General features: G+C 40.1%; 1 protein-coding gene across 1 annotated transcript in view; it reads right to left on the minus strand.

The window, feature by feature from the left end:
* Positions 1–17,228, minus strand: part of ATG2A (autophagy related 2A) — a 2,853,001-nt gene that overhangs the window by 1,466,495 nt on the left and 1,369,278 nt on the right. Inside the window, exon 16 of the mRNA XM_044075772.1 lies at positions 8,107–8,209. Within this exon, the coding sequence (XP_043931707.1) occupies positions 8,107–8,209 (103 nt within the window). The remainder of the gene's footprint in view (positions 1–8,106; positions 8,210–17,228) is intronic.

Consider the following 17,228-nt stretch of genomic DNA (forward strand, 5'->3'; position numbering starts at 1 on the left):
ATTAAAATATTCCCAGCGTCATAAAGTCTGCTCTTCAAATTTTCCATTAGAACCAGCCAGTTTTTTAGTTTTAGCACTCAAATCTGTTTCTTTGAGCTCAGCACTTGTTCAGAACTCATTGTAAGCACTAAATAAGCTACAAATTACTACAGCACTTAACTTTTCTCACTTGTCTATAGGAAAACAGTTTTTAGTACTTAATAAATAAGCACCTATCCAGGCATGTCTATGGGTCAAGCTCCCGGTGTTTTCTCCTGTCTACCCGATGAATCTGGGCATCTTGGGGCAATGTAGCAATTGCCTCATGTACACAGATAACCCCCTTCTCCTACCACTCAACACTACAACCTGTGAGAGATGCACTTATATAGCCAAACTGGAAGCAAAGCTCTCTTCACCCAAGACTGGACTAGACAGTCAAGAGAAGAGGGTAAACACGTGCACCACACCACATTCATCATATAGTCCCTGACAACCTATACCACCAAAACACACACATAGAAACAGAAAACACATACCTACATTAACTGAGGCTCTCAATAAAAATCTGCCCAATCAAGAGAGACCTCCAAAGCAGAAACGCAAGCAACCTCCACCCCCCAACACAACCCAAATGACACACAGCCCACAAAATCAGTGTGCAACCCAACCACAGCCCATAAGGCATAACAACGTGCCCAACACTCTAGGCATAGGTGACTCTATAGTCAGGCACAATGATATTCCACTCACCAGGCTAAACAAGGAGAAAGTTACTGTCAGCTGCCTGTCGGGTGCCAGAGTCTGCCAAATAATGCATGCACTCAGGTCACTCCACAACAAATACAAATATGACTTTGTCATTGTCCATGTTGGTGTGAATGACCTGAGACATACCTCCCTGGATTACATGAAAAGAGACATGGAGGAGCTCTCTGTAGCCCAGGCAGGTATGACCCTAGCCCTGAGTAGCATCCTGCCATCACTCAGAATGATACCACAGTACAAGGACAAAATGACTGACAAACAATTGGCTAAGCTTCTGGTGTCATTCTAAGGGGATCCAGTATCGGTGTGCCTAGGATGACATGATTGACAGACCACGATACTTTGCCAGCGATGGCCTGCACCTGTCGCCCTTGGGATTCCAGATACTGGCTAAGACTCTTGCCACCCCTACAGTGCCTTTTTTAGGCAAGGTTCAAATGACAAATTCTACCGTAACAGGTACAAGCAAGCAAAATCTGAGGGTAATGCTACTCAATGCTAGAAGTCTAAACCTCAAAATGCACTCACTTGAGGCACTCCTTAAAATGGAGAACATCGGCATCTGTGCTGTGACAGAGACCTGGTTCAAGGCTCCAGAGGGCACCCCTGCATTACCAGGCTATAATTCATACCACACCTTTCATCCACCTAGTGGGGACCAAAACACTAAAGGCGGAGGTGTGTCCATATTCATTAAGGATATCCACACCTCCAGGCCAGTTGCTCAGCATAATGCATCTGAGATTATCCAAATGCAACTAACTCTGGGCAAGACCGCAATCCAAATTGTACCTTGCTACAGATCCTTCACCTTGTCCCAGGATTCCCACTCCTCATTTCTTGATACACTGGAAAATATTAGGGTACAACCTAACACCCTAATAATGGGCAACTTCAACTACCCCACCATTAACTGGGAAAACTACTCATGTACCAACACTTTTGCTCAACGTTTTCTGGAATTCATAAATTCCAATGTCTTGGACCAACCAGGGGCAGCAAAATCCTAGACCTGGTCATTACCAACATGGGTGACTGGTGTTCCACACCAGAGGTCTATTCCTCGTTGGTCAGATCCGACCACAAGCTAATCACCCGAGACATCCACATCCCACCTCCACCCCCCATTAGGGAAACCACTGTAAAAAAAATTCTCCAAAGCCGACTTCACGCTTCTTAAGACAGAAGTGGCAAACTTCACGACACCCATTCAGACAGACAATAGAGGTACGACTGCTGAATCCTACACAAATGCACTTTATAAGCACTTACACGAGTGCATAGATCATGCTATCCCTAACAGAACCAAGATGCAATCCTCCAAAAAAAGGAAGCCAATCTGGTGGTCCCCTGCCATAAACAACAAACTCTACAACAGAAGAAAGAAACTGCTGCAAAAAAGGGTAAAATCCCATGATTGGAGGAACTCCCTGGTCAGCCTCAGTAAGAAGATAAGATCCCTCATAAAATCCTCCAAAGCTAGTTACGAAAAAAACATTTCCACTGTTTCTAAAGACAACCACAAAGCATTCTATAGCTATGTCAAGAATTTCATGGAAGTATTTGGTAATCTCCAAACTCTGGACCCCACCCAGTTTGGGTTTGAAAAAGGCAGGTCATGTCTCCTAAACCTGACAGACTTCTTTGAAGCAGTCACCAAAGCAGTAGATGAGGGTAAGGTGGTTCATACAGCCTATCCAGATCCCGCCAAGGCTTTTAACACCATCCCCCACTCTGGGAGTAAAGATAAACTCACTAAACTAGGTATAAATCCCTATGTCACAAGATGGGTTGCCAACTGGCTCACTGACAGAACCCACACTGACTTCAGACCACTGACAAGTGGAGTACCACAGGGTTCAGTCCTGGGTTCTTCTCCTGTTTGGTATCTACTTCTCTGAAGTACAGGCTAGCAGAGAAGATCTTTGGCTAATGAAGTCCGCAGATGACTGCAAACTAGGAGCCATAATCGAAACTGCTAATGATGTGGACATCCTACAAAAGGGCCTCACTGAGACAGATGCCTGGTGTCAAAGCCATGGCCTCAAGCTCAATGCCAAAAAGTGCACTGTCATTCCTTTTGGTAAAAACTCTGTACCCATGAACTACCACATAGGCGGTAGTCTACTTAACAGTGAAAGTGTGATAAGAGACCTTGGGACGCAGGTGGACAGTAGTCTCTCCTTTGATAATCACATCGCCACAGTAGTCAGGAAATCCTTCGCCATGGCACATCTCACCACAAAAGCTTTCTCATCCAGGAAAAAAGAGGAATTGTTCCCCTCTACTCATCACTCATTAGACCCATTGTAGAGTACAATGCCCCTTACCTCACAAGACATCTGCAACAATTGGAAAGGCCACAGAAATACCTCACAAAGCAGATTACTGGCCTCAAACAGATGCCCTATGCAGACCGTCTCTAAAAAACTCCAGCTTTACTCCATCGCATATCACCTACTGAGGGGCGATCTCTACCTAACACACAAAGCTATGTCAAACACAGATCTGTTGGACATGCTCCACTTAAAGAAATCCCAATCCCTCAGAGCTACACGCTCTAGGAACCTAAAACTTGTCACCACAATAAACAGAACATGCTGGAGGGATAGATTCCTGTCCCAGAGGACTCCCATACTCTGAAACAAACTACCTATCTATATCAAACAAAGCTCCTCATTAGCACTCTTCAAGAAAAATCTTGATGATTAGATGGGAAATAGGAAATTCACCCTGGGGATCACTTCTGTTGCTCTGCTCAACTGGGGCACAGGAAAATAATTTTCTTGGGTGGTGAAAGCCAGGGTACCTTTTTGGCTAGGGTTACATAGTCCTAGGGCCAATAGCCTAGTACCTACCTATGAACATATAAGAAGTACACATAACAAATGCCCTCAGCAGTCCCAAATGCACTCTTTCAAAACAATACCCACATCAACACATGCAGCCACATCTCATGGACCTTCTACTTCTAGGCGCGCAATCCAAAATTCTGGTCAATGGAGACTTCACTGAGAGACACAATAATATCTGCCTCAGATGGCTGAGCAAGAAGAAATTCATGGTCAGCTGCTTATCTGGGTCTGGGATCTGCCACATTATGCACACACTCAGGTGAATGGACCACAAGTACCAATATGACTCAGTCATAGTCTGTGTGGGTGTAAATGACCTCAGCTGTACCTCCCTAAACTATATGAAGACAGATGTCAGGAGCTCTCAGAATGTCCCAGGCTCGTATCAGCATAGCACTGAGCATTTTACCTTCTCCAAGGATGATGCCACAATAGGAACAGAAGATGAATGACTTTAACAACTGGCTCAGTTTCCGGTGTCATTCTAAGGGGGTGCAATATTTGTCAGCATGGAAGGAGATGGTCAACAGACCATGCTGCTTTGCCAGGGATGGTCTGCACCTCTCCCATCTAGGTTTTTGAATATTAGCGAAAACAATGTCCTCCCTCACAGTGCCTTTTTTAGGTAATGCCAAACTGAAAGTACTTTTGACATAGCAAATCACAATTACGAAAATCTACGGTGTTATTGCTCAATGATAGGAAGTCTAAACAAGCAACTCCACTCCCTACAAGTTCTCTTCACCCTAGAGGATGCTAATATCTGAGACATGCTTTAAAGCCACAGAGAGCACACCAGCAGTGCAAGGCTATAATGCCTTCCACACATTAAGTGCAGCTACTTCACAGACAGGAGCTAAAGGTGGAGGTCTCTAGAGTTGCATCAAAAATATATGTACCTCAAGGTTGGTCCAACAGAATGATGCACTTGAGCTTCGCCGTGTTCAAACCACCACAGACAAAATCCCATACCACTTCCTTGCAAGCTATAGGTCCCCCTCTATAACTTAGGAAACCGATAACATGTATTTAAGCTTATTGGAAACATCATCCAACCCAATACTATATTTGTGTGTGACATAAATTACCCCACTAATAACCAGGAATCACATATGACACCAAACGTGCAGGCACAGAGATTTCTGGATTATGTAAATATAAACTTCCTGGACCAGGACTGTCAACATGCTGACTAGGGGTGTAATCTCACTGGAGCAGGTCCTCACTAATATGGGAGAGCACTGCACACTCACTAGTATAATATCCTCTCTGGCAAGGTCAGACCACAACATGGTCTCCTTTGAAGTAAAAATTAAACCTGGAATGTTCAGGAACTATTCGAAGGCTAACATCTTACTATTAAGTGATAACCTGGCAACATTTCAGTCCCCCATAAACCCTGAAAACACTGCTACCTTTGCAGAACTGTTCACAGAACCTCTACTGAAGCATGTTAAGAGGTGCCTAAAGGCAGCTGTACTCACCAGGAATAAGTACAGAACTATCTCAAAAAACAAGCCACCCTGGTAGAATCACATCATTAACAGGTTGCATAACAAGGAAGAAAATCATGGCAAAATTACGAGGTGTAGCACCCACCAGGATAAAAGCACTCTCATCAAACTAAACAACTCAGAGGACAAATAAAGTCCATCAAAGCCAATTCTGAGGTAAACAGGCCAAGAACAACCACAGAGCATTCTTTAACTATGTCTGCAACCTAAAAGGCAATACACAATTGTGTGCAGAGCTCATTGTTAATGGAGCCACCTACACTGAGCTAGAAGACATAGCAAGCCTTCTGGCAGATGAATTCAGATCTAACTTTACCTCTTTTGCTCCCACAACCTCCCCTCAGGAAACAACCATCAAATACAACTCCCTTACTGTCACTAGGGAACAGGTTCATAAAACTTTCCTTAAAGCCAAGAATACTGCATTGATGGGCCCAGACAATATCCCAGGATGCCTTCTAAACTGCATGAAACATGATCTATAAGGCCAAATTATAGTTTTCAAAGAGGCTTCATGCCTCACAAATTGAGAACAGCAACAGTCATGCCTCTACACAAATACAGGCCATCTACAGACCCAGGACATTACAGACTCATAAGTCTCACTAGTCTCGTATGCAAAACCAAAGAAAGAATTATCATAGAAACGATCAATAATGACATAGGAAACCTCCAGACAGTGGACTCAACTCAATCTGGTTTCAACAAGGGTAGGTCATGCCTATACAACCTAGTGAACTTCTTTGACAAGGTCATCAAAGCAATGGATGAGAGCAAAATGGTTCACACTGCCTATCTTGACCTGGTCAAGTCATCTGACATAACACCCAACTCTGGAATTGTTGATAAACTCAAGAGCTTAGGTATAAACCCTAACGTCACCAGATGGATAGACCACTGGCTCACAGAGAGGACCCAGGAAGTTAGAACTGAGGAACCCACCTCTACAAAAAGGCCAGTCACAATTCAAGTCCCTCAGGGATCGGTTCTGGGACCGTTCCTTTCTGGCATTTACTTATCTGAAGTCAAAGCCAATGTCAAGGGCCTCTAGCTAACAAAATTTGCAGACAATTGCAAATTAAGAGCACTCATAGAATCCCCCACCAACACTAATGTTTTCCAGGAAGGGCTGACACTGACAAATAACTTGTGACAGAGCCAAGGACTAAAAATAAATACCTAGAAATGCACAATAGTGTCCTTTGGAAAATCATCCACCCCTGGTAACTATCATATTGGCAACACACCCTAAGAGTCAATCCAGTATTCAAGGACTTGGGACACACACAGACAGTAATCTCGCCTCTGAACATCATGTGTCTACAGTATCAAGAAATCGTTCTATGTGGTGCAACTTATAAACAAAGGCATGGCATCTAGGGCCGAGGAGATCATTGTTTCATTATATTTCAGCATTCATCAGACCTATCACCGAGTACAATGCCCTCTTTAGTATGCACCTAACCAGGCACATCCAACAACTAGATCGTCTGCAGACATTCCTCGCTAAAAGACTACAGGGCATAAGTAACATGTTCTTTGCAAACTGCCTCAAAGTCCTACCCTGATATTCTGTCTCTTACAGGCTGTTGGGGGAAAATCTATGCCTGGCATACAAGGCATTGTCAACCCCCCCCCACGATGGATCTCCTGCATATTGGCAAAACAAACAGCACCAGAATTACATGTTCTAAAAACTTAAACCTTGCCTGTGATATAAATAGGAACTGCTGGAGAGACAGGTATGTATCCCAGAGACTACCCTTTCTGTGGCACAGGCTTCCCCATCCATGTGAAACATAGTTCCTTCCTAATCCAATTCAAATGACACTTGTCAATTTGAAGGAGAAAAGAACATTCATCCCTGGTTTGGTATCTATGTCATTAATGGACACAGGCAGCCTGTAAAAGTTTCATCCCTCAGGTCCCTGCTTGTATATGTTTTGTCTACCAACCCCCTACTTACACTTATCAAGGGTACCTGAGTAAGGAGAAAGTCATAGTCAGCTGGCTTTTCCTGCGGCTTTGTTCACAGATTTGGGATGCCTGGCTAGGCTTAAAAAGGCCCTAGTCTTTGTTAACCTAGTACACACCTATGAACCGATGAACTAAATTAAAGTGTTAAAAACAGTTCCTCATAAATGCAGCAATGCTTCTGCAGAGTTCTCACCCACAATGTTTTACTAAACCTATACAGTAGAAGAGATGACCAGAAGAATAATACTGAGTAGCTGATGCTTGCTTGACCAACATGAGAAGGGAGACAGCCAGACCTGCTGCGGGAGCATCAAAAGGAGGAAACCAGGTATCAGTTGCAGTACAGCTCAATTTAAAAGCAAGCTCTTAGCCATGCAAGTGGTGCAGGGATACTACAGCCAGAAATGCTGTTTGGAAATACATAGTGAATGGTCCTCAGCAGTGCAGGCCCCAAGAGCTTGATTTACAAAACAGGGGAAGGGCAAAGCACAAAAAAAAAATCAAACCAGCAGACAATACCACCCTGCCTTTGACTCTCACTCACTGCTTGGCTTTGGTACAAAAGGCAAGAGACAGAAAAGGTACGCTGGGTCTGCAGGGGCTCAATGACCAGTCTAGAGGCCAAAAAAAAAACAGCCAGCGCTGTCATAATGGAGATTTATAGCCTTTACCTCCGTTTACACCATCCCTCAGCTGTACAGATTTCTTTGCCTCATATTTTTCACCTGTTCCTCACAACATTCGGGGTTTTCTGGCAAATCAATGAAGACTGAAGTCACTAAATAATGACACACACTTGAGTTTCAGACTTCACATTCTTCAGAAAAAGCATACCAATGCTGTTACTCTAGCAACTATCTAAGTTTATAAGAGAAATATTTAAAATATGTTCCTATTTTTGGGCCTTTTTACCCCCATTGTTTTATGCTTTGTCCAGATTTCTTGTTCTAAAGAGGTTGAGAGGTATAGTTTACATTAAATGACAAAAAATTACGTTACAGTTACAGACTTACTTTGGAAAAATGTACTTCTTCCCCGTTACCTTGCACAAAGGATCTAGGACTTTACAAGCACGTATACAAGACACTGCAGGCTTTTCACCATCTTTATATACACCTACAAGTAAAAAAAAAATTGACAGCCAGTTTATATCTTTACAGTGGATTTACTTTTATGGCTCAATGAAATCAAGTAACAGTTTATAAGACCACTAAAAAGAACATACTAGAATCTAGAATACTAACATACAGTGACATCTGATATGTAATTTTACAGGTAAAGACAATAAAAAATGTGCACTTCTATGAACTTTGTTGCTATTAATGAACTTACTAATGCCTTATTAAATTCTGAAATCCAGTGCTACAGAAATGCTTTTAACAGTTTGAACAGTAAGACTTTTCTGTGAATGGGAGACCGCCATTAGAGGTTGACAGACATATTTATTTGACTTCAAGATAGTATACAAGTTCGGGGAAAGGAGTGGCTACAAACTCAAGCTATGGTTATGCATTCAAAATATTAAAATGGCAGTGAAAACTGTAATCTGAGTGAGAGGTCTACAAACTGACATCTCATCACTTGGGATGACCTCAAATCTGAGGAACTAGGCACAGAGATATAGCTGGAAATGTTGTGGTATGGACTTAAGACAGAGCTTTGAAAAAGACATCATGTAACAGATGAGGAGGAAATAAAATCTGGCATGGTTTTCTGCTTTATGGTGTAGAAGGATAAAGCGAATAAAAAAGGATTAAGTGCCAACAAAGCCGCAGGAAAAGCCAACAAGAGAGGGTAGAAGTTGGGGGAGAGAGACAGCTTAGTTTACTGCTGTACCAACCAGCAGAGGCTGGGTATTTTAAGTGAGTCTGCCAGCATCATCTGTTCCATTACGAGAGCATGTATGCAATGTGACACATGGTTTAACAAGAGCTGAGAATGAAGACTTTAGCAAATATGTTCAAGAGGCTACTACAGGTCAAACCCATCAGCTACTGCAGATAAATAAGGATTAAGGTAGAGCAGAAAACCCTGATAGCTGCTTGTAAGACAGTCTCCTATGACTGGCTCTTACCCAAGTTAGAATGTACGACTCAGCTGGATCACAGGAGGTCTGATGATTGGTAGGCAGTGGAAATTAAAAAAAAAAAAAAAAGACTAAAAAGAATCTGGAGTTGCAGGCCCTGCAGGCTACAGAACCTTTAAAAAAACACTGATAAAACAAATTCTCCAACAATATTTTGCACACAGCTTGTGCAAAGAAGTTTTCTCAGCCTATAAAACATGAGTGCAGCACAAGCTAGTTCTAATTCTGTGAATGCGTTATTTTACACAAAATCAGGCAGCATTATGGACAAATTTACTTTCCAGCAGTTTGTTAATTTTGTTTAACAAATTAAAAACACTTAGCTTAAATAAGTTTTACTATGTAGTGTTTGTGCTGTCTTCTGGTAGAATTTTTAACAAGTAAATGGGTGACAGCTAATGTAACAGAAAATGACCACTGTAGGTTTTATTAATCTTAATTCCAGAAATGAATATTTTTCTTAGTGTTTGAGTACTAGGTGAAGCGCAACACTGCTTCCCAAAATTTACTATTCTATAATGGCTAAGTGAATGGCAACGGTGATGCCAAAATTGACAGATACGGATTAATATGGTTTTGTAGAGAGAAGGTAAACATCTCATAACATTAATGCAGCAATGATGATACAGACGGAAGCAGAATGTGAAAGTGTGTTGCTGTTGTTAGTGGGTATTGATTCAGAGAAACCATTCGATAGAGTGGGCTGGGATTTTCTGAGAAGAGCAATGGAAGCATTTGCATTCCCCTGACAAGGTACTAAGATCGGTTGGGAGGATATGTGAGGGATCAGGGCAAAGATGGATGTGGCGGAGGTTCTGCTCTTATGTGTTCTGTTTGAAGAGAGGAACTAGGCAGGGGTGTCTTATTTCTATTTTATTTGCTTTGTATTTACAACCACTGGCAAAGAGACTGGGGAACTCAGATTCAACTGGTGTGGTGGTCAGGAAAAGTTGGCTTTGAAGATGATATTTTGTACCTGAGAAAAATGGAAAAGGACATGTCAGTGTTGAGAAACATCCTGAGGTGGTTTCAGGTCTTTTCAGGATACAAAATTAATGAAGAAAAAACAAAGGCAATAGCTGCAACTATGTCCCCATACATGAATTGGTTCATCAATACCTATATTTGTGGGAACATGATAAAAGAAAGCACTTAGGAGAATGGGATAAGAAGGGTTCTGTTATGGCAGCTAAGGACATATGGGAAGAGACTAGACAAAAGAAAATACAAACACTGAGCAGTTGGAAGTTCTGTTTATGGGTATGTATAGCAAGATAAAGCAGTGAAAATGTTTTTAGTCCCTTTAGTTTAATACACACATCAAGCATCTTTTTATCCACCAGAGGAGAAGTTGTGGATAGCAATTAATAAAGAGTAGAAGGAAAGATTCAACTGGGATAAGCTGATCCTTCCAAACAAATAAGGTGATTTGGGATTACCTGATTTGAATGGGGTATTTTAGAGATACACAGTTAAGGCTCCTACATATAGCACAAGCAGAAACCTCTAATTCAAGGTGGAAAGGGATGGTGATGAAAGAGGAGGGGGGAAGCTCAAGAAATAATTAGAGACTGAGATGCAGATATGCAAGGAGAACATCAATAACCATACAGAATATTATATTCATAAATCAGTAGAGACTATTCTATGAGCTGGGCCAACACAGGAATGAAGAAAGGAGATTCTGCTGAAATGGATGACTGTAATTATGGGTGCAATAAACAGGCAAGAGGGGGTTGCAGTTTGCAAGACAGAACTGGTGGAGGAACCAATGTATTGGGAGCAAATAATTAGAGAGGGAGAGGTAACAGAATGAGAAAAGGCCAATAATTCATTTGGTCTGCAAGCTAGAGATTGCCTTCCCTATTAAGGATGATATCACAGTATAGGCAAAGAGAAATAAATAGGGGGATCCTAACTAAAAAACAGCACTGGTACAGTTTTTAGAATGCAGAATAGAAGCTGCTGCTAAAAAAGGGATGATTAGCAGGGCATATACAATACAGTATGACAACTACAGGAATCAATCAGAGGAGATTAGAAAGCGTTGGAAAGAGATTGGATAAGCTAATGATAAAGAAACAATGGGGGATATATCTATGGCTCCCAAATATGCAACAAAGTCTAGAATATTTTGGATCTTTGCTTAGAAGTGTTTGCATAGGTATTTCTATACCCCAAGTAGATTCCAAAGAATTTTTACTCGGGTAAACTGCAGATGTTGAGGTGTGATGGGGAAGAAAGAGGTAATAAGGAATACAATTTTTGGGAATGTAACGATTAGGCAGACTTTAAAAATTCCCCTGCAGACTACTCTGGCTGAAATACTGGGTGAAGAAATTGGTGTGACTAAGGACATTATTTTTTTGAGCTGTAACACAGATTCAGGACTGCCTAGACATAATAAGGCCTTGCTGAGTTTAATTCTGGTGGCTGCCAAAAATGCAATTACTACAAAATAGAAATCAAACTCTAAACCAACCATACTAGATGTAGGGAATATAGTAGGGAAGATATGGGAATTGGAAGTGCAATCTTTGCAATAGTGCAGGAGCAAATTACACAGAAAAAAATGGGAACTGTGGGAACAATACATGCAGAATATCTTTGAGGGGGAATGAGGTTTAAGGGAAGGTAGTAAATGAATGAGCTATGTAATGTTAACTCATTCCCTCCAGTAGAGCTCTTTTGTGTGTGTACCTTTAACTCCCAGTGGGTGTGGCTTCAGCATTTAAAAAATGAAGTTATCACCTTACATTTTTAACAAATACCCATTGACAGAGGTCATATATATCAGTACAACTGTGTTTACCATCATGTATGCTTCAAGATAAAATTTTCTGATACCTTGTATATAACATGGTTTTGCAATTATTAATGAAAATATGAACAGGCAATATTTGACGCCTAGAGGCGCAGTAGGAGGTAACTGCAGAAACGCCTGGAGACATCACTCGGCTGTTACCTATTACATTATCGAAGTTATAGTACTTCGAATACCATATGGTCGACACCATATGATCGAAGTACTAAAACTTCAAAAATGTAATAACAAAAAAAAAAACAAAAGTAATTACTGTAAGCAGGGGGGCAAGTTGCCCCCCTGCACCTCCCACACCCTCCTACTTAAATATACCAGCTCCGAGATCGCACTTTAACAGAGTTAAGCACAGGAAAGGGAAGGTTTTCCTTTCCCTACTCTGTAGTGCAATCTCAGAGTTGGTATATTTAAGTATCGGGGGGTGTGAGGGTGCAGGGGGACCTGCCCCTACACCCTTTACTTTACCTTTTTTTTTTAATAACTTTTTCGGAGCATTCGAAAATGTAATTGTTCGATCATTAAAGGTCGATCTTTAGTGATTTGAACAATTAGATGTTCCAATAGGAACCCAGGATTTTCACCTCGGCTAAAAGCAAAGGTTACAGGAAAAAGTGGAATGTAGAGTGGTGCATACCTTGCAACAGTGAGCTATTTGAACTACTTGTTATGGCAAGTTCTTATACAATTGTATTATGTTCGTTATTAGATCTCTGTTCCAGTATTGCCTCCCAATGGGATTATTCCCAAAAGTTTTATGCAGACTATGAGGAGGTGAGTGGCACTGCACTACAGCCTAGCAATCTAGGGAGAATTGCTCTGGCAAAACCAGTTCTACCTCAGGAAAATCCAACAATTTTATAACTATTTATAAAGGCATGGTAAAATGGTCCTAGAATCCAAACCTCTGAAAAAGGCCTCTGATGATACCACAGCTCTTGCAGAATGAGCTTTGACCATATGTAATAGAGATTTCTTATGAAAATAACAGCGGAAGAAGACAGCAAAAGGCATCGAACTGGAAACTGTTTGGATACTGGAAGAACCTGCTTCTTATCAAATATGATGAATAGCTGGGACTTTCAAGATGGCTGCACACTGAGTAACTGCTTATTTCTAGCTCTTCTAGTGTGAAAACAGAAACTTGGCAGAGAAAGCAAGTACACTTGTGTTAATGGGTAAATTTCAGTAAATGTTCAGTTAAGTGCACTGCCAGGATGCCAGGAATAAAGAAATATAGAAACCTGGAAAAAAATCAGCTCCAAAAAGTGAGAAAGAAACACTGACTGGGGAAAGTTCTACAGCTATTTAACAAAAAGCAATGCAACTTCAGACATGACTTCCAATAACTTACAGGAAGACATACGAAAACTGCATACAAACCTGGTTAAAATAAACAATAACTGATGAAGTATATCAACATAAACAACAAAAGGCTGGAAAAAAAGAAGAAGCTTTTAACAGATAGGCAGATGAGATGATAAAGCTGCAAAAATCAGAGACTGAAATGAAGAAAAAGGTTGGCTGGAATATGAGACTGATCAGGAAGAGATGTCTTAAAAAATAACACAATTAGAGGACACAGCACTTAGGCAAAACCAGAGATTTTCAGCTATACCAAAGAAGTTGGAAGGAACAGATCTGCATTAATTTTATGAAAGCACAAATAAGCAACAAGACTGGTATTCTACAGCAGGAGTTGTTAGTTGAAGCGCACACTGTGTGTGTGTGTGTGTGTGTGTGTGTGTGTGCTTCAAAACCTAGCTATAAGAGACAACCTACACCTTTAATAGTAAAGATGCAATCCTACCAGCAGAAGGAGTTGATTCTGACAAAACTGTGGCAGAAGGACAAACTACTAAAAGTAGAAGACAGCAGAGTGTTTGTGGAGAATGATTACTCATTGTACACCAGACAGAAGAGGGGCACATTTATTCCATTATTCAGGGAAAGTCAAGATGTAGGTGTGAGATTCAAACTGCTGTACCTAGCTGTCTTCAAGGTATCCTTCCCTGGAAGGACAAAATCATTTTTTGATGAAGTACATGCTAAGGAAAAAATACAAAAGTTTGTCCAACAAAAAGTAACCTGCGAAACAGAACGAGATTCTGCTTCTTGTTCTTCTGGTAATAAAAGACCACAGAGTGACTTCACCTGTGAAACCTTTCAAAATTTTCAACAGAAAATGTTGGAGAGAAGGAAGGGAGCATGAGAGTTGACTAGAAGAATTAACAGTATGTTGGAAATGAAGCAGAGACAGGATTTCACAGATGAACAGTAATAAAACCAGTAATTTAATATGGGATTACAATGCAATAGTTATATTTGTAAAATATGACAACACAAGAAAATATTGAAATATTTGGGAGTTTTTTGAGAATTTGCTGGACTTGTGAGGGACTCTAAAACATATGTCCTAATTCATGTCATTAATGTTTGGAAAAGTGCTTTGATGAGGGGAAGAGGAGGGAGAAAGTGCATTGTAAGTAAAAAAAATGTTTTCTTAAATAATAATAATTTTGTTGCATATAGTTTCCTTTACTTGCTATATGTTTTTTAAGTTACTTTTAAGTGTAATGGGGATAGTAAACAGGTGCTGATATTTTTTTCTTTTCTTTCTCCCTTCTCTCTTTCTTCTTGTTCAGTTTTAAAAAATGTAGGCACTGCAATAAAAAAAAAGCCTAGTTAAAAATCATGATAAAAGAAAAATTAATGTGCTCTCTCTCATTCTTGCATGGGGGAATGACTGGATTAAAGACCTTTACTGCTTTAGTAACAAGTTCTGGGAGAAGGTGAGTGAATGAAAAAGAACACTGAATAGTATGAGTCTTTTGTCTAGCAAATACATGTATGCTCAGTAACAATTCTGCAGCTGGTCTTCAGGTTTCCATGGAAACTATCTCATAAAGAGAAACTGGCTGCCTGGTTTTCATGTCTCCATGGAGACAATCTGATAAACAAACTGGCTACAGTCTGGTGGAGAGTGAGTATCTTGAGGACAAAAAAAAAGAGAAACAAAATAGAAGATGATGTTCTCTAAAAACATTCAGGGGTTTTCCCAAGGTAGATGATGTTATCTGAAAACATTCAGGGGCTTTCCCAATCTAGTTAATGTTCTCTGAAAGCATTCATGACTTTTCCCAGCTGGGAGAGCTATAAAGCTAAGACAAAGCCAATCAGCCCTTAGAACTTAAAATCCATCTTACATCTTTCAAGTTTATAATGCTTGGCCACAGCGTTTTTTCATCCTCTGCTTGAACAGCATGTTTAATAAAAGGCTGTGCTTTTACCAGATTTTTTGTTTTATAAAAATGAGACATTGGCATTTTCCCACCTATCTGTTGAAAAGAGAGGAATTTAAGGAATGGGTAGTGGAGATTACACAGGAACTGTTAGAGAGGATATATTATTTTCTGAAAATATAGCCAGGGAGTGTAATAAAATTAAAGTGGAGTTTAAAATAGAGTAGAAAGGAGCTACGGTTAAGAAGCAACAAGAACTGTTTAGCAGGACTGAGTAATGTTAAAGTACAGCAGAATAGGAAGAATCCCACTGAATAAGAAGAGGAGGATCAACTGCAGAATGCTAGACAAAAAATATGGGTTTTACCGTGATAATATGCATGGGTTTAGAGAGGTTGCTGTTAAGCAACTGTTTTTTTGATAGTAACACTAAAGCACAAAAACTTTTAGCACAACAACTCAGGCAACAGAAAGTAGAAAGGGTCGTCACCAAACTTAGGGAGCTTAAGGAAGGTAACAAGAGATCCTGTAGAGTTATAAGAAATATTTCAGAAATTCTATGAATCTCTATAAAGCAGAGAAATATGAAAATCAAGAAAAGATACAAATGGAAATATTCATGGCAGAATTAGATATGACAAGGTTAGAGATAGATTAGGCTCCATTACTAATGGTTAGGATACAAGGACATGAGATAAAAATTGTGATGTATAATCAATTCACATGAAAGTCCCCAGATTGTATTCCTGTGGAAGTTTGGAAGCTGGGAGGAAATATTTTGATAAATATCTGGAAGGTTTTGTTTAACACTATTTTAAGAGGAGGGAAAAGTAACAAAATCATGAAAGAAACCAGTGGTAGCTCTAATACCTGAAGTGGGTAAAGGTCCATCAGATCCAGCTTTATACAGGCCAATTTCAATACTAAACCATGATTACAAAGTGTTCATGTCTATAATGGCTAAAAGAATGGCAAAAGTAATGCCAAAACTGATAAATATGGATCAATGTGGTTTTGTGGAGGGGAGGAAAACATTTGAAAACATTAACAGAACATTGATGATCCAGAGGGAAGCAGAATGTAAGAAAATACCATTGTTCTTGGTGGGTCTTCATGCAGAGAAAGAATTTGACAGAGTATGCTAGGACTTTAAGAGCAGGGCATTGGAAGCATTTGCATTTCCTAAAAAAATATATAAGGTTGATTAGGAGGACATATGAGGGATTGGAAGTGAAAATTGAAGTGGGTGGGGGTCCTCTCTGATATTTTTTTACTTGAGCAGGGGTGTCCTCTTTCTCCTTTATTATTTACATTATATTTAGAACCACTGGCAAAGAATAAGGGACTCAGAAATTCAAGGATATAATTGGTATGGTAGTCAAGAAAAGCTGGCTTTACTTGCAAATATTTTATACCAAACAAAACCAGAAAGAGACATTACAGTGTTGTGGAACATTTTGAGAAAGATTCAGATCTTTTTGGGATACAAAATTAATGAAGCTGAAACTAAGGGAACAGCAATAAATTATGTACCCACACACAAATTGGTTCAGGAATATCCACATTTATGGACACAAGATAAAATGAGGTATTTAGTAATATGAATTAAACATGATTCTTGTTGTACAAAACTGAGAAAATGAAAGCTTTGTTATATGAATATGGATAATACGATGCCCCTTTAGTGTTATACTCAGGTCAGGCATATCTATCAACCAGAGCATAAGTTGTGGATAGCAATTAACAAAGAGCTGAAAGACTATCTGGGAGGGGAAAATGGCAACAGTCAAGTGGGATAAGTTGATTTTTCAGTAGAACAGGGCAGATTGGGTTTACCCCATTTAAAGGGGTGTTTCAGAGTTACACACTTGAGACTCTTATACATAGCACAAGCAGAAAACTATACTTCAAAGTGGAAAGGGGCAATGATGAAATGGAGGGAAGCTCAAGAAACAAGGAGAGACTGGGATTTTGGATGCAGGCCTTTAA

This window comes from Protopterus annectens, chromosome 6.part1 (assembly GCF_019279795.1).
Source record: "Protopterus annectens isolate FY-2018-M chromosome 6.part1, PAN1.0, whole genome shotgun sequence".
NCBI classification, from domain to species: Eukaryota; Metazoa; Chordata; order Ceratodontiformes; family Protopteridae; genus Protopterus; species Protopterus annectens.